The sequence below is a fragment of the Morus notabilis genome, unplaced genomic scaffold, assembly GCF_000414095.1.
Source record: "Morus notabilis unplaced genomic scaffold, ASM41409v2 Scaffold457, whole genome shotgun sequence".
NCBI lineage: Eukaryota > Viridiplantae > Streptophyta > Magnoliopsida > Rosales > Moraceae > Morus > Morus notabilis.
The window spans coordinates 65,446-91,386 of NW_010357333.1; the positions used below are offsets into that span (position 1 = coordinate 65,446).

At 34.8% G+C, this 25,941-nt stretch overlaps 3 protein-coding genes and 1 non-coding gene across 5 annotated transcripts; all 4 read right to left on the reverse strand.

Moving 5' to 3' along the window:
* Positions 1 to 6,333: 6,333 nt before the first annotated feature.
* LOC21397935 (tyrosyl-DNA phosphodiesterase 1) lies at positions 6,334 to 11,267 on the reverse strand. The gene is made up of 16 exons (XM_010089765.2): positions 11,079 to 11,267; positions 10,830 to 11,009; positions 10,487 to 10,738; positions 10,130 to 10,345; positions 9,820 to 9,880; positions 9,618 to 9,694; positions 9,268 to 9,525; positions 8,844 to 8,933; positions 8,620 to 8,754; positions 8,155 to 8,304; positions 7,547 to 7,650; positions 7,241 to 7,294; positions 7,046 to 7,136; positions 6,892 to 6,966; positions 6,634 to 6,784; positions 6,334 to 6,551 (listed from the first exon to the last, which is right to left on the reverse strand). Exons 1-16 carry the CDS (start codon positions 11,127 to 11,129, stop codon positions 6,454 to 6,456), a joined length of 2,043 nt encoding a protein of 680 aa, XP_010088067.2. The 5' UTR covers positions 11,130 to 11,267; the 3' UTR covers positions 6,334 to 6,453.
* A 1,618-nt stretch (positions 11,268 to 12,885) lies between these two features.
* LOC21397936 (chaperone protein dnaJ 50) lies at positions 12,886 to 16,038 on the reverse strand. The gene is made up of 10 exons (XM_010089766.2): positions 15,707 to 16,038; positions 15,546 to 15,608; positions 15,379 to 15,445; positions 15,223 to 15,282; positions 14,826 to 14,876; positions 14,641 to 14,721; positions 14,263 to 14,375; positions 13,954 to 14,071; positions 13,605 to 13,731; positions 12,886 to 13,246 (listed from the first exon to the last, which is right to left on the reverse strand). Exons 1-10 carry the CDS (start codon positions 15,823 to 15,825, stop codon positions 13,143 to 13,145), a joined length of 903 nt encoding a protein of 300 aa, XP_010088068.1. The 5' UTR covers positions 15,826 to 16,038; the 3' UTR covers positions 12,886 to 13,142.
* Positions 16,039 to 20,781: 4,743 nt separating this feature from the next.
* Positions 20,782 to 25,689, reverse strand: LOC21397937 (gibberellin 2-beta-dioxygenase 8). 2 transcript variants are annotated; one of them, XM_010089767.2, is made up of 5 exons: positions 25,204 to 25,689; positions 24,552 to 24,672; positions 23,499 to 23,982; positions 21,325 to 21,646; positions 20,782 to 21,202 (listed from the first exon to the last, which is right to left on the reverse strand). In XM_010089767.2, the coding sequence occupies exons 3-5, from the start codon at positions 23,960 to 23,962 to the stop codon at positions 20,972 to 20,974; spliced, it is 1,017 nt and encodes a 338-aa protein (XP_010088069.1). In that variant the 5' UTR covers positions 23,963 to 23,982; positions 24,552 to 24,672; positions 25,204 to 25,689; the 3' UTR covers positions 20,782 to 20,971. The 2 variants fall into 2 exon arrangements, with proteins under 2 accessions (XP_010088069.1, XP_024024975.1); XM_024169207.1 differs by lacking the exon at positions 25,204 to 25,689 and adding an exon at positions 25,037 to 25,124.
* Positions 21,952 to 22,025, reverse strand: TRNAV-CAC. Its single transcript has one exon. It is a non-coding gene; the product is annotated as a tRNA-Val (tRNA).
* Positions 25,690 to 25,941: the final 252 nt, after the last annotated feature.

The following is a 25,941-nucleotide window of genomic DNA, read 5'->3' on the forward strand; positions in this document are numbered from 1 at the left end:
GCATTGCTGCAGCAAGGCGAGCTGGGCCAGACATGCATGTTGCTGACAGCTGTACCTGAGCTGGAAGAATGGGCTGATTTTACTGTGAAGGGTGCTGATTTAGCTGCTGCTTGGAGGCTTCCTCAGGGGCTGCCGTGTAATTAGGGTACAATAAGTACCTGCAGCTGCAAGAGAAGAAGGTGTCCTTGGTCATATTTTTGAACGCAGAGGCGGCTGGACTTGGAAAAGGAAACCACCTCCATTTTTCTGATCAAGTACCATTTCCAGTACTGAGGAGGAAGAAGAAGAAAACGTCACAGAGATTTAAACGTGAAGGACCATCTGTTGATGCAAGAGCAGCTAGAGGAAACCTTGGAAAAGGGGGATTCGGCTTCTCTCATCATCATTTTAGTCTTTCTTATTCTCATTACTTTGTTTTTCTTGTTAAAGAATATTTACTCTTCTTCTTGAATCTGAACTTGAATTCATAAATATATTTCTATGAGATTATGATTTGTTGGCTGAGGTTGTTGATTTGTTAAATATTAAGTTGCTAGTTGATGTTGAATGGATTTGATGATTATTTCTTTGTTTATTCAAGTGAGCTGAATTTGTGCCTTAACTGTGATTGGGAAATCATAAGAGGGGAGTACAGCTTGATTAGATCTGGGAAGATTTAGTTGAGTGGAAATAACTTGAGTAATGCAAGTTCTTAGACCTTGTTACAGATTTTTGATCCACATGATATAGGAATATATTATGTCTTGCATAACCATACGATTTAGAGCTTCATTCTCTGATTTTAGAGTCTAGATTTGCAGAGGGATTTGTGAGATTTAGCTTTAAGATTAGTAGACGGCGGATTGGAAAGTCTCTGGTTTAGTAGAATCCGGTTAACTAGAAGTTTTCATTGCTATCCATTGCTGCAGCAACGCGCAGCGTGATAAAAGACAGTTTAATAATTTTAAGCCGCGAACAGTGACATTGGCCAATTTTATTTGCAAACTCTTTATTAATTAGTTTTATCTTTGTTGTTCATTTTCTTACAGTCAGATTATCATTAGTTTTTAACATCTTAAAATCAACTTTAGTTTTCTTCTTAAAAACTTGAATAGAATTAACTTAGCAATTTGATTTCAAAAACACACAGTCCCTGTGGGACGATACTTGATTATTCATCATTTTACTACTTGTTGACTCGTGCACTTGCGAGATTTTAGATACACAATTTTAGGCAACACACTCACATTCTCCAAATCTTCACTCACGGCCGGCCGTTAATTCTCAATCTTGCCATTTCCTCCGCCACTCTCATCAAGATTTCAAGTAAGCCTTCACTCACCCACGGCATTCTCACCAAAATATCAAAATATCCATCTCCACTGCGCGGGACAACACAAGTTTGGGGAAAGAGGGAGCCGCCACCATAAAGCAGATTTCCTCTTGAGGTAAGGGTGAGTTCTTCCCTGTCTTCGTACCCTTGATTGAGGAAAGAATTATACTTGACGAATTTGAGAACTCGGGGGTACACTATTTTTACCGTGAGAGAAGAAGTAACTTGAAACGGTCACGAACGTGAGGTCAGAGGAGATGTGAGGTTACGTTAAAGGATTTAACTTGAAGAGGAAGAAGAAGCAAACTTGCTTTGTTGGGTTTCAGGGAGTGCTTAAGGTTAGGGAGTAGTTTTCATCGGGTAGTCAGAAACAGAGAAGGGTGTGCAGGTCATAACGATGTCGTTCAAGAGCAGGGCACGTAAGGGGAAGGGTGTGCAGGTCCAGGTTGACTCAGATAGTTCTGAGACACACCATGTCCCGAAAAATCAGGAACTGGAAAGGTTTGTGTCTCCCCAAGCACTGTACCGATTCACATCATGCATGAGCACTTGAGCATTGCACATGGAGCGAGACTTTGTTAAACTATAATTATAGTTTAACAAACACTCAGCTGCTTTTTATAATAGCTGTTTCTTCCTTCAGCACAGTTAAAAGTAAGTTTTCTAAAATCTACAGCACTACCAAACTAAGCCATCATCTAGTCCCCAAATAAAACGCTACCACATTGATAACTCTAAGAAATTAGAGTTATCCAATGGTTTTCTAGCTCATAAGTTGCGTGACCAAGAGTGATTTTTCTAGTTTCTTGTGTATTTTAATTTAGATTTTTATAGTTTACACTTATTATGGCTTAACTCTGTACTTGTGCTCTTCTTGAAATAAAAGTTGATGATTTTGAATTAAAAAGAGGTAGAAAGTCGACTAACACTGTGTGTGTGCTTTGCAGGAAATTCCTGGGCTAAATACTGCGGCATTCTAGCAACATTCTGGGAACAATTGGCATATGAATGACGTCAGCGCACTACTTAGAGAAAGCAGACAAAACGGATCCGTGTGAGCTAGTTGAGTAGGTGTCATTGTGGTCCAATGCACACTTTATCAAGTGACACCTCAGCCCTTGTTGCCCTAGAAAGGAATGTTTTCTAAAAACAAGGGCAGCCGCCAAAGAGAAAAGAAGGAGAGAGACGAGGCTGAAAAATAAAAGAAGACAGAGAGTATTCCCTCTGGATATACACAGAGCATCCCTCTCCAGAAAACACAGTGCATTACCAAGAGAGGGAAAAGCATAGTACAAGAGCTGAGAAAGAGAGGAACTACAGAGAGTACCCATCTCCAGAAAACAGAATTCAGAGATGCTATTAATTTACTATTCCTATTCATTCATGTGTGTTCATGCCTATTTCTACTCTTGACTGGCCATCAATTTTAGGATACAAGATTAAGATTAATACTAGAGGGTTAGTTTTAATCGGATCTAACATGAATGATGCTTGTTTAATAACCTTGCTTAATTTTTGATTAGTTGATGGTATAGGAATATATTGTTCATCTTGCATAACTTAAAGAAACCTGAGCTTAGATCTGCATTCTGAAAGCTGGATTCATATAGGAATATGCTGTAAATGGTTTAAGGAACCTTAGACATAAATAATTCAGAAGAATTTTATGCAATAACGGAGTTTCTATTAACAGGGGTAGTAAATGCTGCAGCGTTTCGGTAACATTTTAGCCATACTTGCAATTGAGGAGAAGTTAGTAGACCTAGCTCATTTCCACACTAAGTTATAGCCCATAATTACGTTCTAGTTACTGTTAGTCACTTAGACCGCATTTAGTTTGCATTCATTTTATTTACATCATTTTAGTGAATTTTTGCCACATTCATTCTTTACTCGTTTTGTTGATTATATAACTTCCAACACGTATTTTTGGTGAATCAATCCTCGTGGGATCGACACTCTTATTCACTCTTTATTACTTGTCTGGGACACGTGCACTTGCGAGCATAAAAATCACGCAACACACATCATCTAAGTTTTTTAACTTTAGTTTCAAAAGCCATGCAAACCATGTTTGCCTAGTTTTTTCCCCTCTGACACTGCCTAGTCTTTTTTTTTCTTTTCAAATATAACCAGACCCAACTCCCATGCAATCTGATAAACAAAATATATATATATATATATAGATATGTATGTATATTATGTTAAATATCTCGTGTGCAATCAGAAAAATAGATTTGAAGTCCATCAAATTTTGCATTAAGCCGAAACTTCAATCTAGCTCACCTTCAATTGCTAAAGTACATAATTCTGTAAAACCAATTGTAATTTTCTTTTTATGTAAGTTGAAAAAACTAAAATAAAGCATATGTATATAGTGGTGGAACTTTGGCCAGCGGGCAGGCCCGCTGGCCGAATTTTTTGGGCTCGGCGGGCAGGCCCATATGCCGGCCCGTCCAAAGTTGCATTTTTGGGCTCGGGCTCGGGCAACCCTAATTTGGTCACCACGCCGGAGCCCGCTGCAGTGTAGCGCCATCAACCGCTGTCTGCCGGAGTTTTTTTTGAATTTTTCCATCGAAGCCCGAATGCCCGACCCGCCTAAGGCCCGAATTGCCCAAAAAAGGTCAAAATTCCGACCGTTGGTGCCCGACCCGAAAATAAGCCCGAAAACTCAAATTTTGCCCGAAAAGCCCAAATTGCCCGAAAACCCGTCCAACGGCTAGTTTTTTTATTGTTGCCGCCCGAACCCGAACCCCAAACTAGCCGTTGCACCCCGAATTTTTTGAAAAAAAATTAATTTTTTAACCCAAAAATTTTTCTATAAATACCCCCCATCTCTCACACATTTTTCTCACTCAAACTATCTCAATCCCTCTCAATTTCTCTCAATCTCTCAAATCTCTATTACAATTTTTTTAAAAACTATCATATTATCCTAAAGCTCTCTCTCTCAAATCGCTCTTATTTTTTTATAATGGATCCTTTTGGTTATAGTGGTATTCCCGTTGATGCCCAACACAACGTGGAAGAAGGACAATTTCCCACTAATGAATTTGTTACGCAAGAATCTACTAATCCGAGCCATGGTGGACGTATTGGAGGTCGTGGTCGAAATGGTGGTGGGCGTGAAAAAACGGCGAGTGCCAGTGCGACTGTGTCTGCAAGTGTTGTAACCTCTAGGAGAAAATACAAGCGCACCTCGACAGTTTGAGATCACTTCGACATAATTGAGGAGATCGACAATGAAGGTAACACTAAACATATAGCTCAGTGTAAATATTGTTTATCTAAATTAAAAGGTGACACTATTCACGGCACCACACTTGAGAAGACACTCCGAAAAGTGTCTTCAAAAGCTTAGCCCATCCGGCGGACCCAAACTCCGCCAAACACAATTATCTTTTGATCGGATAATTTAAGCAAAAGGGTAAATTTAATAATATTAAAAACATGAAACATTCTAAATTATCTTATGACAAAATTAAAAATAAAGTAATTGAAACTTAAAAAGTAAAGAAAAAATTGAGGAAAAAATAAAAAATTTAGAATGACATAAATAAAAATAATAGGCATGCGTTAAAACTATGACAGATCATGTACTTTTCTTTATTTTAAATGTTTGAAAGTAAAAGAAAATAGGAAACAAACCGGTGGTATAACCACTTGGAAATACGATCCGAAAGTAAATCATATGAAAGTCGCAAGTAAATCATATGAAAGTTGCACGAATGATAGCTGCTTTAGATCAACCACTTAGTTTTGTAGAGCATCCTAATTGGCAACGATATATTAAGGTTGTATATAATCCTAATGCACAGTTCACTTCAAAAACTACTATTAGAAAAGATTTATTAAAATTATTTTTTTTTAAAAAAAAGCATTAATAAACCTTTTACACTCGACTAGCGGGTGTGTTGCGTTAACGGTAAATATTTGGTCTACCGTTGCCAATAAAGATTATTTAACTGTAACCGGACATTACTTTAAGGGATTTGATTTATATAAAAGAATATTATGTTTTAAATGTGTTCTAGGATCACATAGTGCGAATTTAATATATAGTACAATTTTAAATGTAATTGATGAATTTAGATTAAGAGATAAAGTAATGGCTATAACATTAGATAATGCTAGTGCCAATACAAAAGCAATTGAGTTCTTTGAAAATGATTAAGCTTATTCGGTGACGATACTATTTTCCACCAACGTTGTGCATGTCACGTAATTAATTTAATTGTTAAATTCGGTTTAAAAGAAATGGGTAATCACATTAAAAGAATTAGAGATAGTCTTGCATGGATTCAAGGTAGTAACCAAAGACAAGAAGATTGTTTTAGGTTCTTACAATCATTAAATATACCTCCTAGAGCATTAGCATTAGATATGCCTATAAGATGGAACTCAACTTACATAATGCTTCAACAATACATCCTCTATAAGGATGCTATAACAAACTATGTGTGCAAAAGTAAGAGAGTGACATTTAGACGCATATGATTGGCAAATTGCCGAAATTTTGTATCAATTTTTAGGTAGGTTTCATGAAGTGACTCTAAAACTTAGTAGAACATATTACCCGACATCACCTTTAGCTTTAGGAGAGTTTTTACGAATTAGTATTTTATTTAGCGAATATAAGGATGACACAATCTTAGCAGTTCCTATCTAAATTTCGGGCTATTCGGGTTCGGACTCGAGCAAAAACTCAATATTTTCAGACGGTCGCGGGCGGCCCATCCAAAATTCCAACACTATATGTATATAATATCGCAGACATTCGTATGCATGGAAATCAACTCTTCCTCCAATTTAAAAAAAAAAAAAAAAAAAAAAAAAAAAAAAAAACCTTTCATTTATTTATTTATTAATTTTTGAGGATATATTGATGGAAATTATACGAATGAAACATGTAACAAATTTGTTACTAAAAAGGTTGCGAGGAAAAAAAAAGATTATTGAAGAGTAGAGAACCGTCTAAAATAAGGACGCAAGTCAGGCCAAATTTGAAACAAACAGGCCGATTTTGAAACAAATAGTATCCAATTTAACATAAAGATTCGTGCAGGGAAGTTAGCAAATCAGTGGAGTATAGTGTGCAATTAGGCCCTAGGAAAAAAAAAAGAAATAAAACACGGAAAATTTCAAGAATCTTGATGAGAATACAGCTTAACTTGCCGTGGCCAAACTTGACCATAAACGTCCTTCTTGTTATACGTCCGGTCCCAAGACCATGGTACATCTGCTCAAAAAGTAAACAAGTTTGAGATCAACGTAAAATAAATAATAAAAAAAAAAAAAAAAAAAAGAGAACATCACATGACCTTCAGAAGAGTATGGCTGAGGAGGAAGCTCGTAAGGCAGGGGCAATTTAACTATTTCAGACAAGGAAACCGCGTTCGAGCTTCTTTGCCAATTCAAAGTCACTAGTTCTGTTTTCTGTGCCTTAGAATTATCTGATGATCCGCATTTATCCTAAAAGACGGATGAGTTAAACGAGTGCTTAGAAGTCAAAAATATTATGAAGAAACTAATTTATATGAACCAGAAGGCCGGGTTGTTCGTTAACTGATAAATGCTACCTCTGGCTGAGAAACGGTATTGGTACAAGAAAATCTGAAGCTGCATCGTTTAAATGGTAAAAAGAGCACCCCTAGCTGAAAAAAGACACAAAAGGGCTTGAAAAACAAGGTCTTATAAAAGGGCAACTCAGTCACAAGTATTGGAAATGAGTACCTCGTAAGAACGGATCATTAGTTGAGAATTATTCTTCTGCAGAGCTCCCCAGGCAGCTTTGCTGAGATTCGCTGAAGTTAACAAAAACCAACTGTTTGGAGAAAGTATGAGTTGGTAATGCGAGTGAAACAAGAAAGCAATCCACCAAAAACTTGACCAAAGAAGCAAAAGAAGGGGTTTGAAAGCAACTCTTACGCCAGCTTCTGATCATTATATCGAGCGAAAGTCTTAATATGTGGCATTGCATGACTGAAAGGAAAAAAGGATACCCCTTAGTAGCATCAACAAGGAACTTTTATAAGGAAACAAAGAAAATTGTTAAGGGCTCACTGTTATCACCATTAGGAACACTGGAAAACGGAGTTTGTCTAATCAAAAAACGAAGCACTTTTTCATTGCTTCAATTCGGAGAACGAGGACAACATGGCACAAAGACACAGCAGAAGGGGTTCGTTTCAGATTTCCTTGTCCAAATTTTCAGTAGATAGAAAAGATATGTACCTGCGACCACTATGGCTTGCCTTCCACTTGGCCCAATATTTCTTCAAGAATGCTTTCTCAACATTCTTCAGTGGACTTGGAATGGCATTTCCAGCTGCATAACCCTAGTAAAGGGTGCCAAAAGAAAACAAAAGAAAACAAAGCACAGCAACATTCACTACTAATCCTGCACTAACTTCAATATGTTTAAACAAAGTGAGCTAGCATTTTACTTTACATCTTATAGATGATCTGAACTGTGTATGTAACACGGTTATTGATCTCAAAAAGTGATACCTGTTCTTTCCTTCAAGGCATCTAGACGTTTGAAAACCAAGAGAAATTTTTTAAAAGCAATATTGAAGAGTTTTCAGAAAAATCTTCTCATTCTTTAACATTTATCCAAATCCCTATCAATAGAATGATGGAATATCAATAGAATGATAGAAATGCATCCATCATTCTATTGATGAGATCCAACTGCCTAGAAAGAAAGCCACGTCAACCAAATATTCAACTATATAGCTAAGTGCAGAAACCCTCTAGCATCTTTTCTTAACCACAGAACTCTAGCACACAAAGCCACTTTTACTCAACAAAATTAACAAGAAAAACCACTTTGATAGTACCTCTAAAGAGCATCTGACATCTTCAACGGTGGGCCATATAATTAATGGCTCCCCGGGGCCAAGTGGAGTTTTATCTTCTGATAAACCTGACGACATTGAAGATGCAAATTCAGCCATCCACTTCTCATCCAAAGAACCTAGGGAGGAGAACTGCAACAAAAGAATAACAAACTTAAAAATATGAAGATTTCCCTAAGGTTACACTACCATTTCTTTTGTTCTGAAAATAACATTTGACAAAGCAATCTAAAATTAACAACAGCATCAAATTTTGAAAGTTAAGTAATTAACAACAACATCAATAACAAAACTTTTATAGCGTGGTGTACAAGGATCGATAGAGAAGGATGTCCGGGCAACTTACACTATCCAATGAATTCCGAGATCAACCGGTGCAATACTCCTTAAATCAATGACGCATTAGCAGATTTGTGCAAGTAATTAAAGGTGGCCTATTTTCCTTACCTGATAAACTAGAGGAGATTTTTTAAACTCTCTATCAAAAGTACACTCCTGGAGTACAGTACGTAGCTTCACGTGTCCCCACTTCTTCAGATTTACACCCGTATGATATCCAGGGACAGAAGCAATTAACCTCACCTGAAATTAATCAGGTATTTCTCATATGTCCTGCACAACAGCATTGGACAAGTAGATAATGTACAAATGAAAAGGAATGGAAACCGCACCTCTGCATTGCTGTAATCAAACTTTCTAAAAAATGACGAGTTGATAGTAAAGCTTCCAAGATTTGGAAAATTAACGGAGAACTCAGGCCACTGTAAGCATCAAACAAGGAATTGAAACTTTATTGCACTGACATGGACTGGCATCAACAAAGAAAGTGACTGGCAAAGCAACAACACATACATTCTCATTTACATTGTAACTGAAAAAGCAGAGAAAAGGTTTTATCTAGGTAGTAAGTACTTGATTCCTGTCCAGTACGGTGCTTTTATGTGAATAAGTATCCAGACATTGATTTCCGTTTGACAGTTAAAAAAATTGACAACTAATTTTCTTCTCATACTAGTGGTACAGATGAAGCAAGAAATTAAACTTACAAAAAATTCTCCAAAAATGCATTATCCACCTAGCTTATCATATCTATACCTTTAGTGCACTGAGATAATCCGTCAAATCATTTTCAAATGCACATCCTTTGCTTGGATTATTTTGTTCTTTCCAGGGGAAATCTTGCATCCACAAACCCTGAGTTTTATTGTTCCAATCGACATATATTAAGTTTGCTGTATGTATAATAATTCTCACTCCTCGGGGATACACAAGAAGCATGGCCTTTGAGTGGTGTGTTCCAAATGAAATGGGTAGTGGTGGTTTGTGCAGAATCCAATTTGCAGGCTTGATTCTCTAAGAAATGAGAACTAATATGTTAAAGTCCATGTGTTCAAAGCAAAGAATGGATAAAATGAGATTACTACCAACTAGAGCAAAAGGCCAACCTTCATATGATCCAGTGTGCCATCACCCTCACCATTAACTACCAACACCTTGGGGATTTTTGAAAGTAGTGGAGATGCTACAGGTAAGAAAGTTACATTATTAGGTCAAGATCTTCCACCAGTGTACTCTATAAGAAACAATATGGAAGCCAACTAGGAGAAAGTAAGCGCAGATGCCACAATCAAATAGAACAGAACTTACCAGATAACAGCCAATCGATGTCTACCATATAATTAGAAAGGACGGCAAAGAGAATATCCCCCTATTCAAAAGATGAGCAAACAAACTTGAACCAAAAAAAGATGACTGAAATTGTCATTCCATTTCTCCCTAGAGTTTTGCATACTAAGTGCTGCATATATGTAATTTGACCCAGTCATTCAAGTGACAAATTTCAAGACACAACCAGGGAAGTGAAAAATACCATCAAAACCTACTATAAAAATAGATAATGAGCAAGCAGCCTGTACTTTTCGAAAAACAAAATAAAATTTAAAAGTGGAATTTGCACCTGAATCACATCCTCTATGGAGACACAAGAGGTATTTGCCCATTGAGGCAGTCCTTGTACTCGCAAAAGCCGAAAAGTCAGTGCCAACTTATCAGGAGAAACATGAAAATGGCGAATGGCTTCCTCACTACTATCTTTTTTAGACAATGAATTCCTGGAATTCTCAGCCATCGAATTGCTTCCTTCCACCCTGCTGTTCTTTTCCAGCTCAATAATCTTCATAGACCAAAACGTAAAAAATAAACAAAAAAAAGAAAGGGAGAGAAAAAAAAAGAAAAAGGATTATTCTGTCACTTCTTAAAAGCAATTTGCATGAGGAAATAAGAAAACAAAAATCCTAAATTCAAAGGGTGAGACCTTGGAGTTACTCGAAGAGACTTTTGCTTCAGATGTTTGGCGTAACCTCTTTCGACTCGAAGCAGCATTACCTTCATCGGCCTCTCTTCCATGACCGGAACTACTCTTTTCAGTATCGCTAATCACATATTTAAACATATAATGGCCCGGAATCAACTCTATAACATCTCCATTTCTAATCGTCCCATTTTCACGAGAACAAAGCTTTTCTCTATTATTCCCGGAGTTAACAACAACCGGATTGGTACCTTCCTACATATTCCCATCCACTCAACGATCAATCAATCAAGCAAACATACAAACAAACAAACAGGCATTGATTAAGAGGTTTAACTACGATTACCACGATCACCGTCGCAGAGCCATCGGGAGAGACGGTGAGAGCGAGATGGTTGCGGCTGAGCCGTTTGTCCGATAAGGAGACGCTGTTCCGTCCGACGAAGTTCAGTCCTCGGAAGACGGGAATCTTCGCGATTGAGGCGTCTTCTTGGAGATTTTGATCGAGAGGAACCAGATGACCAATCTGCAGAGAGTAAAACTGGAAAATGAGAAATCGGGAAGAGAAAATGTAAAAGTAAAAAAGGAGCAGTACCTGAGGCTGCGCCATGGGAGAGGAGAGAGCGAAGAAAGGGCCTACTGGCATCCAAGGCCGGAAGGCATTTGGGAGGGATGTTAAGAGAGAGAAAAACAGAGGAGAGAGAGTTGAAAGACTCAATTTGTATTCGGTGGAGTGGAGGAGAGAAAACTGGAATGCTGGGGTTGGCAGCTCAGTCAGTTGTTCTTGCCGCTTCCGGGGGTTCTTAACTTCTTAACTTCTTATTACATATATATATATATTTTTTTTTTCTTTTTTTTTTTTATTATAGGTTTTCAGGTTGTTGTCGTTTGCTCTTTTTGTTATCGTAATGTAATGTTCATTTGGTTGTCGTTTTCTCGTCATTGTCGTTTTGTTCTTCTCTTCTTATTCTCTTTCACGTCGTTTTTTTTTCCAGGCTTCTAGCTAGACTTAGGTTGCGGTTCTAGCACTTCAAACATTTGTTTGTTTACAAAAAGTAAAAAATGGTTCTTAAAAATCAGTGTTTAGTTTTGATAGTTCTGATTCAAGATTTGAATCATGATGTAATGTTTTAAACCAGAACTACCCGAAAAAATAAAACTACCTCCCCCTTAATTTTAGATGGTTCAAACCTCTACTTCTGATTCCAGTTCCAGAACTATGGTTTGGTTCACAAATTCAAACCATAAATTATAATTCTAGTTCTAAAACTAAAAACTATCCTGATGTTCAAGATTTGAATCATAATGTAATGTTTTAAACCAGAACCACCCGAAAAAATAAAACTACCTCCCCCTTAATTTTAGATGGTTCAAACCTCTACTTCTGTTTCCAGTTCCAGAACTATGATTTGGTTCACAAGTTCAAACCATAAATTATAATTCTAGTTCTAAAACTAAAAACTATCCTGATTTAAACTCTCATACTAAACGCAACCTTAGCCGGTCCTGGTCTTTTTTTGTTGTTGTCGTTCATTGAGGCCTTCCCCGTTTCGTTGTTGTTGCCTTTTATTTTATTTTCTTTTCTTTTCTTATCGTACACTTACTCGATTGCTTTCCTCTCTGTTGTCGTTTTCGCCCATTTATTGCTGTTTCAATTTCTCGTCGTTTATTTTGTTCATAGTCGTTTTTCACTAGCTCATCCTTTTAATTTGTTGTCTCGTCGTTTCCCTCTAAATTGTGGTTCACACTGCTGTCTTTCCATTTCTCGACATTTTTAACGTCATAAATTGTGCTTTAGTTTTGACGTTTGCATATTTATTGTCTTTTGACGCATTGTTGCTCTTCCATTCTTCTAGGCCCTTTTCAGTTTCATGTCACTGACTCCTTTGTTGAGATGATGGTGCCCATTCTAACGTTTTTGTATCGTTCTACTATATTCTCGTTCCATTCTTGCTTACTGTCGTTTCACTTTGTTGTTGTTTCTTCGGGAGGGTCGTCCTTAGTTGTCGTTTGTCCTCTCTCTCCCTCCCGGAGTTATACGTTGTCGTCGATTTTACTCTATCTTATTGTCGTTTCTATTTCCTGTCGTTTTTCAGTTAGCTGTATCATTACTCTCATCTTTTTTTTTTTCATTTACTTGTCGTTTTATAATTTTACTGCAGTTTCTATGTTTGTCATATTCCAGTTTCCACTATGCTGATATAGTAAATGTGAGCACAACATTAAACTGTGAAGCAATTATTTAAACACTACAACAGCAAATATTGCGATGACGTAGTCAGTGAGTTAGGAAAACAAAGGAGAACTATGGTGTCCAAAAGTTTCAAGCCAAAAAATGAGAAACTCTCAACGCAAATTTGTCTTTCTAGCATCTCATTTTTTATCACTGTATAACAATAAAATTAATCCGATTATAGTCTCATTAGGATTTACCACCACCCTGGAACTTTCAGGGGCGAAGGTTTATAACAATGCTGTATTAAAAACAAATTGCACTTAGCAACAAAAACCAGACAATTTTATCGCATAAACTGACTCCAAGTTCACGTAACTCGATGTAGTGTGGGTAAACTTATCACCTATTTAGTTTTACATGTGACCAAAGAATGTGTTTGTCAAATATTTGAAGAATCTAGGATAGCAAAGGCAACAAAATTTGCTATCTTCTGCGCTTGTACTCTTTCCTCATCTCGGCCAAGTAGCTTTCCAAGTTGGGTTTTTCCCATAAACGTCTCTGAACAAGATCTTCTTTTGTTGATTCGTCTGGAAACAATAAAACAAAAAACTCTAAGAATATGGAGGATTTCTAGACCATAGTGACCATACCATTGCACAAGGAGGAGCATAAAAATTCCAGAAGTTGCAACTCACATTTTAAGAAATTCAGAGTCTAACCACTAAAGTTTTAACGTGGTGCCCAAAAGTACATGGTGAATGGTCAGCGAGGCAAATAACCATGAAGGAAAGAATTGTTATAGGTTCATTCCTTCAGGGTAGCAACATAAAACAAAATACTAAAGGTTCTCACTTTTGACGATGATAACTTATTTAGCATTCCAACCAAATTCAAGTTCTTCATGTGGTTTAAAACGAAATATAACAAGGTGAAATCTTTACTCACCAATATTTCTCCACGCTTCAGGGTACACTCTAAGGGCACTCTGTGTCAGGTAAGAAGCATCTTCCCACGAATATTGAGCCTTTTTCACTTTGTATCTCCAGAACCAGTGTGCACACCACAATAAAAGCTGGATGTACAAAGAAAAAAGAAAATTCAAGTCTTATGATGAAGGAAAAAGAAAATTCAAGTCTTATGATGAAGGTCCTAAAATCATCAAAGTCAGTCATTATGTAAGAGGCCAAAAAGATAACAGAAAAATAGGCACACATATAATTAATCCTAATTACAGCTTCAAGACTGTTTATAAAGTTGTAGAAGCTACTGAAACGACATTGAAAGGAAAGCCAACCTTGCCAATGGTGTAAGGTAGTAGTAAAAAGCGGACACCGAGAAGTTCCCAGAAGGAAGGCTTTTCAGCACCCTTTATGTCCAGTTCAAGTTCTTTACTCAGCTCTTCCTCCTTTTTCCTGCCATAAAAGAAATGGCACAATTGGTTTAAAAAGATCTGAAGCTACTGGTGAAGCATTTGAAAAGGCAGAAATAAAAGAGCATAGAAGAGTTTGAAAACACAGGACGTCTATATCATAAACTATCATCAACTTAAAAAATAATGACCATGCACTGTGGTTTCTGAGTAAAGAATAAGTCAAATTCATACTTGTCCATCTGCTTGTTACCCTTCTTTCTATTTGCAGTTCCTCCACTGCGCTCTAGTTCCAAAGCCCGAAGTCTATTTTTGTAAGCAGGTGTCTTCTTCACCATGGCTACAGCCTACAATGAAGAAGCATTATAAGTACCGCAAACAAGGAAACACAAGAATGTGTTATGCTTTTATGGGTCATAAAATGAATGATCTACATGAGGAAATTCGATCAAGCCCTCTGGAGAGTAAACTTGCCATGGCCTGCTGCCGAAACTAGCCATTAAGCAAGTATACTTTTTCCTTATAAGTTATACCACAAGTGTAAATACGAATAGGTCAATAAATATCAGCATAAATTGACAATATATTCGCATTTCATCTGTAACACGGTACCTGATTATACTTTGTCCACTGGTTGAGGTACTGAAATCCCGAGAGAACCAGAAGAAGGCCAATAAGGACAGCACGAGGATCCTGGAAGGTAGATACACAAACTGCTTTAGATACACATTAAATTATTAAACTGAAGCCGTATAATATCCTTAAATGAAAGTCGCCAACTGCAGATATTTTCTCACCGTCTTGTGACCATAGTATGCACGATAGTAACGAGCTGTGTTGTAAAACACCTACGAAGAGAAAAGGGAACAGCATTCTTTTTAGCAACTATCATTACTCAACTCTGGGAAGCTCAAAAAATCTGAAGCTTAAAAACGAGGTTATTTCCGCCAATCCATGTTGGAAAGTGGAAAAGAAAAAAGTTTTACAACTCACAAATGATAACTCTCTGATTCACAAAAATCTCTCAAAATCACAAATCAGGTAATGCAATACTAAATACACATATAATATATATATATATATATATATAACACACACACACACACACACACATATATATATATGTACACGAAAAGCAATTGGGAATAAGAAAAGAATCCCAGGATAAAATTTACAAATGAATTTTAATTATACCTCCTCCGGATGTTCAATTGCATAATCATACTCCTTTCTCGTGGTCTCGTCCTTCAAAATCTGCAATTTGGCAAATCAAATTTCCTTGTTCACCTAATAAAAACAAAGAAAAATTCGCAACAAAAGTTAACATCTTTTACTTTTGTGAGAAATTACCTCGTAAGCATTGGCAATTTTGACAAACAACTTTCTCGATTCCGGATCGGGGTTTTTATCCGGGTGACTTGATTCAAACACAACGAGTCAAAACAGCTAAACATTCTGAGAATGAATTACGATGGATATATGAACACAAAAACATAACAGAAAATCGAAGAACTCACTATTTTAACGAGAGCTTATAATAGGCTTTCTTGATTTCGGAAGCATTGGCATTCTGCGAAACCCTAGCAATGGAGGCAAGAGAATAGAGTAAATACGCGATACAGAGAGGGGTAATTTGGGAAGCAGAGAGAAAATGTGAGTTGCGAGGAGGTCAGCTGACCCTAGGAGATCGTAGCAATCATCTTCGTCGCAGTAGATGGCCGATGACGGAGAGATCAGGAGGCACAGAACGAGGGCTGATGCAGCCGCGAACCACCGAATCGCCGCCGGTGGCGCCATGGCCTTCTGCTTTGAAGCGGTCAGCTCGAGACAATAACCGAGCGAGCTTCCAAAACGAAATGGGTCCTTGGCTTTACGATTTACAAAACTCAATAGTCAACGGATCTATAGTCTCAGTCTCTGAGCATCACAACCGCCTGATTTGCATAACTATAGATTTGCATAATAATATCTTTTGAGAACATGTCCGATGCTTGTGAAATCACCTCCGATGCAACACACATACTATTTGCCATCAATCAAAATCAAAAGATAAGGGTTTGTTGTTTTGCATTTTTGAGTTAGGCGATAATTTTAAATTGACTTTGAATTATAATTTGAGTTGGAGATGTAATTTAAATTTGTGTTTAGGTGTGCATATTTGAGTTATGATTTAAATTGAGAATCTTTTTAAGTTTGTATTTAAGTGAATCAAAACTTAAATTTGTATTTAGATAATATTTTAATAAAAACTCAATGGTGATGAACAATTTTAATAGGGTATATGTGTAAGATTTTATTCGTCTTTTCGTTGTGAATGCATAGAAAAAAAATCATCTCAATCAGAATTAAAACGAAAAAGTTATGACATTTTTAAGAATAGAAAAAATATTGTTCATTAACTTGAGTTCGAGTTCATGAACTCGAGTTGAAGGGGAAACTTGAACTCTAGTTTAGCCCCAAACTCGAGTTCAAACTCAAATTTTATAAAAGAACATGAATTTAAATAAAGTTGTAACTTAAATTCAAACTTTTTCTGAGTTTTGTTACGAAAGAACAACCCCAAAGTGTGAACATGGCATAATTTGTTGTGGCCTTTTATGGCACAAACAGAAAAAATTAGACCTGGTAGCTCTCTATTTATCCGTTTAGAAACGGTCTGATTTTATGTATTATTTTAATATGACATGATTTTAATTAGTTTTTATAATAAAAAATTAATACTACTGATAAAGAGATGTATTGTAAAAAGTCTCAAATCTATTATGTTATTTTTTATATGTGTTTCGATGCATAATCTTATTGAAATGCTAATTTTATTCTTTGTCAAAAGTTTGAAAACTTGTAAAATAAATTTTCAATTGTAAAATAATTTGGATTAATCCCATAGATAGTTTTTGAGGTTTATTCTCAATTTCACTTTGGTTTTTCATTTCTAAAATGTCACACAGTTGATCTTTAAAAACTAAGATTTTAATCTATTTCAATTTTAGTCTTTTCATCAACCAAATGTTAAATATTTGACCAGATGTGTGTAAACTAGGGATTAAAATTTGAAATAATTAAAATTTAAGTACTTTTTTTGAAATTTAATTTTCATTTTTTATTATTTTAATCCTTAAACTTTAGATATTTTCAATTTTAATCTCTAATTTTCACATATTTTATCAAATATTTAACACGTAACTAATTGATTGGTCGAAACTGAAATAGAGTAAAACCTTAGACACGAACTGTGGGACGTTTTGAAAATCAATGAATAAAATGAGATTGGGGGTGAAACCTCGGATACTATTTATGAGATTAACCCAAATAATTTAAAAATACAAATGTTATAATGATTAGATAAAAAAATAAACGTAATAAACAATAGCAATTAAATGTCAAATTTATCTTATGTATAGTTTGTGGTAAATTTACCATTAAATGTAGCGTACGAAAACTTAACACAAAGAATAGTATTGTATTGAGTACTCATTTTCCTGCTCAAATGTTAAAATGTAACATTTATACATTAATTTAGTATGACATTAGAGATGCTTTAATTATAATTTTGGTATTTATTAGACTAACTACAATACAATACCGATGTCAATGATCTATTTAACATTAAATTGCACGAAAATAACATAATACTATGTTAAATAATTTTTCTACTTTCCTTCATAAGTATTTTTAAATAATTTTGAAAAGACAATAATGTGCATGTCCAAGATAAATGCCAATGTGAATGCTATATTTAAGACTAAAAAGTGTGAAAATGATTATTCTATTATGCGCTCCAATTTATAATATTATTTCAAATATGTTATATACTTTGTAATAGTTATTAAACTTTAGAACTTGTAAAATTAATTTTTTTTTAAAAAATTTGAAAATGACAATGTTGAATTGATTAAATAAAAAAGTCAATACATTAACCAATATCAATTAAATGTCAAATTTTGATATATGACATACTTTGGCCCTAAGTATAAAATTTACTAAATTTAGCATCAAATAGCATTTGCATTGAAGAGTAGTTTTTCTTATTCAAATGCTAAAATTTGACATCGACGTATTATTAATTTGGCATTGCAATCGGAGACGCTCTAATAACCAAATGAAAAAAAAATCAATATACCAACCAAAAATATCCAAATTGCCCAAATTTGACATTTGTTATTCTCAATACTAAATTTGGTACAAAGTAAAACATATTCTAAAGTTAGTACCAAAAATAGCATTTGCTTTTGAGAGAGATTTTTTTACTTGAATGCTAAAATTTGTCTTTGACACTAATTTAACACTGTATTAGATGTGCGCTTATACTTGGTGTTGAGTTTTCCACTAAATATAACATTTGCCAAGATTGCTATAATTGGTTAATCATTGATGTCTTAATTTTTAATTTGATATGAAAAATTGTTATTTACAAATTATTTAAAAATTAAAACTATAATTTTTAAAATGCTTAAAACTAAAAAATTTATAAAGAAAAATAAATATAGCATTTGAAATAACAATACTTAACAAAAAATAATCCATATAAAATATGTTATTTTTAAAATTTTTTCGTAACATAACATTCACATTTCCTCTTATTTTAAATTTGGTCTTGACTATTGCATACATTGAGTACATTATTTCTTTTCCTTTTTTAAGGTTAATTATTTGTTAAAGGATGGTTCTATTCACACACTTCTTTTTACTCTTCAAACCCCTTTGTTTTTTAAATTTTTTATGATAAAAATATCCTCACATACAATGACAAGAAAGGACAATTATGGCTTATTTTATTATGTAATTAAATTTCATTCAAAAAAGAAACTAATTATATAGTTTTTATCTCTTTCCACACACTCCGCATGTTACATCTTAAATTATAAAAATATTACTATTTTTGAATTTATAAAAAAAATCTATAATTTTCACCTTTTAATGACTATTCCAAAAAGTTGTATTGATATAATGTTAATTTTTCTTTAATATTGGTTGTATGATGATTTTTATTTTGTTTTTATTTTGTTTTTTTGCTTTTTTTTTCATTTCATGTTTATATTTTTAGTGATTTTTTTTTAAATACTATCATTTCATTTTTTTTTTATTTTTTTTTTATAAAGTTGCATTGATTTTTTTCCCGTTTCATCTTCCATTTGTGTTGTTTTGAAAAAAGGCTTCAGACCCAAAACTTAAAAAAAAAAAAATGAAGAGATAGAGAAATAATACTATTTTTATAAGAAAATAAAATAAAATGGTTAATCTCATAAATGGACCCTGAGGTTTAGCCTCAATTCCACTTTAATCTTTGACTTTTCAAACGTCACACAATTGGTTTCTGAGGTTTTATTTTGTTTTAGTTTTAATCATTCTACTAGTTTGGTGTCAAATATTTGATAGAATCTGTATAAATTATGGACTAAAATTGAAAACATATTAAGTTTAAAGATTAAAATAATACAAAAAACTAAAAGTTAATTTCCACAGATAAACTCAAAATTTAAATGTTTCTAATTTTGAACTCTAATTTACACGGATTCTATTCAATTTTAACGTCTAGTTGATTGAAGAACCAAAATTGAAACAAAATAAAACATCATGTACCGTTTGTGTGATGTTTGAAAAGTCAGGGATTAAAGTGGGATTGAGTGTAAATCTCGGGGACCATTTGTAGAATAAATCCAAAATAAAATGGTGGGTGTGAAAATAAAATTAAAGTGGACAAGAATTAATTATTTTATAAAAATAATTAAGGGTAATTTTGGAATGAAAGAGGTATGTAAAAAGTAAATTTAATTCTTTCAAAATTATGGGGAGTGTGTATTTAGAAGGAAGTGTGTAGAGTAAAAAATAGAGTGTTGAATAGAACCACCATTTGTTAAATGTAAGTTTTTACAATGTCAACCAATAACTAAAATTTGTCGATATTTTCGCATAAGATTTTTTCAACGATAGAAGATCGTAGTTTCATAAAAATTTATCATGAACAATGTAGCGTTGTAATTCAAGGGATGGTAAAGTGCTCCTTAACTTTTACTTCACAAATTCATTTCCTATTCCACTTCTCGTGCTCCCATTTCCAATTTCCAATTGCAAATTGACGAGAGCTCGTATAAAAAAAATAAAAATAAAAATAAAAAATAAAAAAAAAACCACCACTATAGCTTAGTTCGATTGTCCTTTTATTTTTTATTTTTTTGTTGGCTCAAAGCAAAAGGCCAAAAGTAGTATAGTAATCTGCTACATCTATTAATTCTTTAGTGTATCGCGTTGCATTGCTAGTAGGATCATATGTATAAGCGTAGTATCACCATTAGTTTTAATTATTAATCATGAATTTGCGCTTTACTCATCAATCATAGGAACTACAGATTATTATATGGCCCATGGTTTTACATGACAGTTTATGAATATCAATAAAATAAATTATCAGTACTAGTGGTGTTTAGAAATTTCCAATGTCAAGTCACTAATTATGTCGAGCCTGGTTGCTGTACAAACTTTCTCATTATTATCAGTGGCAATACTTTGTTCCATAATCCTAAATAGTAGCCAGCCAAATATATTGATAAGATGGGTAATTTTTGCACCAATTTCGAATGGTTAATGATAGTGCAATATATGAAAATAAACGGCAAGAAAACAAAAAGTAATCAAAAAAGAAAACCAAGACATGACAAGACAAAACAAAACTTCTATATATTTGCTGTAGTCAGCAAGAATAGATTGATTAAACCTTGCAACCAAACATGTTGATGAAGACTGCCATATCACCTACTCGTTAAGTAAACACCTAATAATTGAACTCAACCTTATTACATAATTCTATATTATATACTTTTTTCTTTTAAAGAAAATACCTTACCCCACATAGCCTAGACGTTGACAATATCTAACAAAATTCTTATATATATATATATATGTATGTATATATATGTATGTATATGTATATATGGCTCTGTGCGCCTTATACAAGAAATCTAGGAAGCCCTATTTTGAAACCCAACTTGGTAACATCCTCTTGGACCTGCTGTCTATACTCTCTAAAGCTGAATTTTTTGTAGACAGAAGGCTCACACCAACTCTCTATAACGGTATCGTATGATGGACATAGGAAATAAGCAGTAGAGAAGCGTTCCACTTGCTCATTTGTGACAACTCGGTGTTCAACACTCTTGTAAACATCGTTACTCCATGCCTGAATATTATTATTTACACAAGATCACACTAATTAATGATCACATTATGAGTTTTAGAAAAGCAAAATAATAGTTTGGTCACGTTAAATGATGGTTAGAGAAGTTATTAGTAGTACTGAACCTGAAATAAGTCTCCAATGTTAATAACTAGAGCCTCTGGATTAGGTTTAACTGCAATCCATTTGCCATCTTTCACTAATTGCAGCCCTCCAACTTGAAACTGAAGAAGTATGGTGAGGAAGTCACTGTCTGTGTGTGGCATCAGACCAAACACCTCCGATGGCACGGGACACGACGGATATCGGTTCATTCTAAGGTAACAAGTGCTTGGCAGACAATTTTTTTGGAAGAAAGTTGAGTCGTGACCCAATTTCTCTGCTAAAATTTCTGCTAGTTTCAGCGCCAAACTGGAAACTGTCGTAGCAAACTTTTCCATTGTTGAGCTGCAATCATAAGACAAGGGATTAAGATTAGCTGCCTACCAAGCGTATTGAGCACTCGATTACTAATACTATTGCATATCAAGAAAAATAGTTGTGGTCTAATAAATAGTACTTAAACAAACCTAAGGGGAAAAAAACAAAAAGGAATATGAAGGGCTTCTATTCATCTATGATAGTTGAGAGATTGGGAAAAAAAAAAAGAAAAAAGACCATTATAGGCTCTTTATTTTTTTTCCTTGCTTGTAGACCATTATAGGCATTTACAACGCCGTGCATGCAAATGGTGAAAAAAATAAAATAAAAATTGTTTGAGCCCGGGTTCGAACCGGGGACCTCTAGTGTGTGAGACTAGCGTGATAACCAACTACCCCACCCAGACGAGCCGAGCAAATTGATTTTAATTTTCTAATTTATAAAATTTAGTAGTCTATCTGATATTATGCAAGACTTTTGCGCCTATCAGAAAAGTATCTCGATGGAGGCTGGGTGAGTGTACATGTATATATGTGATTCCTTATTTTTCTTTTCGTGATACTATAAACACATATGTTTGATTCCTTTTATGCTAATGATTAGTACTGCCAACAATGTCTGATGCAGAGACTTCTAGCTATTGATCAGTTAAAAGCCAACGCTTTAATCTTTCCAATTAGCTCAACATTAGAAAATAGAAAAAGTTATATACCCCACCCCTTGACGATGACGTGCTCTCAATCACAATTCACAAGCAGTACTTATCATAAAAACTGAACCACTGAAAATATATGGTGCGGTGATTTATAACAGCAAGTAAAAAGAGTCCATTCTAGTTTCACAAAGATTCGTCCTTGCGGTGGGGATATCCACACGTTCAATCAGATATGCATTCATGACTTCATAGGGATGTGTAATGTTGGACAAATACTACATACGAAACTGGTCTAATACTTTTTAAAAATCTAACTTAATTTAAAAAATTAATTTATTAGGTCTCGTTTCATATATATATATAAATTATTTTATATCTTCGTTCACTTGGAATAGCGCACACATATATTTTTTTCCCAACATGAAATATATTTGAAAATCTAACTCTAACTATTCCCCCATTATTACATGTACACTCTTGGTCCGGTACGTAGGACCACTCTAATGATATAAACTTTGTTCTCTAACGTCTTTTCCAATGACATTGAAAGAAGTTAAATGGGACAGCTTTTTTTGATAGTATGTATACCAATCATCAAAGGAGAGCTTTTGTATGACTAATTTCTGTAGAGAGAAAATATATACATATATACAAACACACACACACACACACACACACATATATACTTATAATGAATCCTGATCAATTGTCCTGAATTTCTCGTTTCATTTTTATGTGTCATTGATTGTCTCCTGTTACTATTTTGTCACATTATATTAATTTAGAGGACGTTTAGTTTATGTATTCAGAATCATGATTCATAATCATTCTTATTTTATGTGTATTTTTTGTTAGAAAAAACACTGTAAAAAACCATGAATCATGATTTAGAATCAGGAACGAATATGAGAAATAAACGTCCCCTTAAAGTTTTGGCCAGATAATACCACCAGAGACTAGTCCAAATAGTTAAGTGTGTGCGCTGTCTAACAGAATTAAAATTCTGTTTGGTCTCATTTTTATAGACTTCACAATGTATCAGAAAACAAGAATTTGGCCTCATAATAAATGCTAAATATTAAAAAGACTCGAGCAATTCAATAACTAATTATGAAAATAATATTGAAGAATCATCGAGTAACAAGAAAATCAGAAAATAGATCTGGACTCATTTATAATTTAAAACAACAGATTTGGACTCATTTATAATATTTAAATTTGTACCTGAGAGTATTGAGACCATTATCGTTACCCGCGCCGGAATTAATAATATTGTTGAGGGGAACGTGAAAAGCTTCGGACCACGACAACTGCTTTAGGCAAGTGGCGGTTGGTGTCCCCCAACGGTAACTGCCAGCTGAGAATTTCAGGTACTTGTTCTCCAACGGTTGCTTAAAGGCCTTCTCTTGTTCCAACCTCATCTTCTCCGACAGCTCGCGCGATATCCCGTGGTTCACCACCTGAAAGAAGCCCCACTCTTGTGAAGCCCTAGCTATCTGCGACTTGCACTCCTCTCTCTCCACTTCGCCGAGCTCCAGAAGGGTCAGGTCGATCAACGGAAGATCACATTCGTCGACATCGGCAACATGTTCGTAATTTGCACTTCCGCTGTGGACGGAGAACTTTCCGTCGACTGTTTTGCCGGAGAGGGTTTTGTAAGCCTTGTGCAATGGTGGGTCTGAATCCATATTATTCTGGTTATTAGCGGCTGATGATCAGGACATGGAATTATTATTGTTAGAACCGATCCAGGAGGTCTAGAAAGATATCGCTACTCAACAACAAAGAAAGTTGGTAAATGGGAGATAGGGACAAGGAGAAAGAGATTGAGACAACCCGTTTTCTTCTGTTTTCTTGTTTTGATTTCCCTTCGTCGTCGATGAAAACGTTATGACGTTTACGTTTTCCGCATTTCATTGGTCTTTGGGGACAAAGTTGATTCTATGTCTTATTGTAATTAGACTTGAAGATATCATCTATTTGACTATTTCGTCCCTTTCTCTCTCTTTTTTTTTTTGTTTTTTTTTGTTTTTTTTTTGTTTCTAGAATGAATTTATTTATTTTCTTTCTAGAGCTAGCTAGAGCTACTTGGCAGTTTCCATTATGTCAGCAGCTGGAGGATGAAATATACAAAGCCGGTATGAAAATTACTACTGTTATAGGACAATTATAGGGGTTAAAATAGGAAAAGAGAAAAACTCAAAAAACTTCATGACATTGTTTTACACTTCATGACACCGCGCGTGTATATTGTAAAACTTATTTATCTATATATACCTGGGTCAAAAAGAGACTCCAATATGACTTTCTGGCTTCACTTCTACTTATTTACTACGATCCATCTTTATCTTCAATGCACCAATAGCAGCCAATTACCTTCAGTGCTCCGTATCAGTTTCTGCAAAGAAAGCAAGAAAAAGATATCAAACCTTTCAGCTATCTTATATACAAATTTGGTCAGGATAAAGATAAGTTACAATCTCTACTTTTTGACAAGTCCTAAACAAAAAAGTTAAATGATAATAAAGTGGTTGCAAGAAAAAGAAAAGGATTTACTTGCATGGCAATTCAATGAGATGTTGACGTGCATTCAGAAAAATATATTAAAATGGTATCGCTTTCTTTTGAATATAGATAGATATAGGGGAAAGAAAAGTATGCGTCAAAAGCATAATTTACAACACGAGAACCATGAAAGGCTAGTATGAAAATGAAAGATATTAATGGGTTAATTAGACAACGTTAAAGAAGCAATAACTTACAAGTAAAAATGAAACTTCGAGAGTAGTAGAAAGCTATTAGAACACATCATGTATATATATTTGTATGTATATATATATATATATACACCACTTTGAATTGCTTTGTAAAATATATAACCAACGCATGTATATATATAGCTGCTTAAAACACTGTAGAGGCATATTACCTATACGGGGTATGTGATCAATAGCATGGACGAGGGAGGGAAGGAGGGAGGGAGGGAGAGAGAGAGAGAGAGAGAGAGAGAGAGGGAGAGAGAGAGAGAGATCTACTGGTCCCTATAAGATTGGAGGCAGATTTTTTTAGTACGAAAAAAGGAAATCACATCAAGAATCAGAGAACAGTTGATGAAGCCAATTATTAAAAGGACGGTAAGAGGATTGGGCGCTTATGATTAAGAGTAGAACACGCGTTCCATCGTGAAATGAGAAGGAGAGAGAGAGAGAGAGAGAGAGAGAGAGAGAATGTGACAGTAAGCAGGTCGGGTCCTCTTTTTGGACAAGAAAATATTGCTAATCAAAAGCATAGCACCGGAGATATTTCTCCTTTTCGTTTATGTGGTGTGTTATACAGAAGCGTGAAAAAGACCAAGCAATGGAGTAGTAAAGAGATAAGGAGAAAGCAAAGACTTGGAACCCTTTAATGGTGCAAATTGAAAGTTGTAGACTTGGTTCAATTTGCACCAATTGAAAGTTTCATTTTGATATATAAGTCGATAGTCATCATCTCTCTTTCAAATATGAAATCTGAGAAACAGGAGACATGATTGGTGCTGGTCCCAACCGTATAATTGTAACCTCTGAGTCCATGTCGGCACATACGTGGCAGAACCGAGAATCACATGCTTGTTTTAGCATTTTTGCGTCGACCATTTGTAACTCTATTGGTCTAGCGCCTAGCTAAG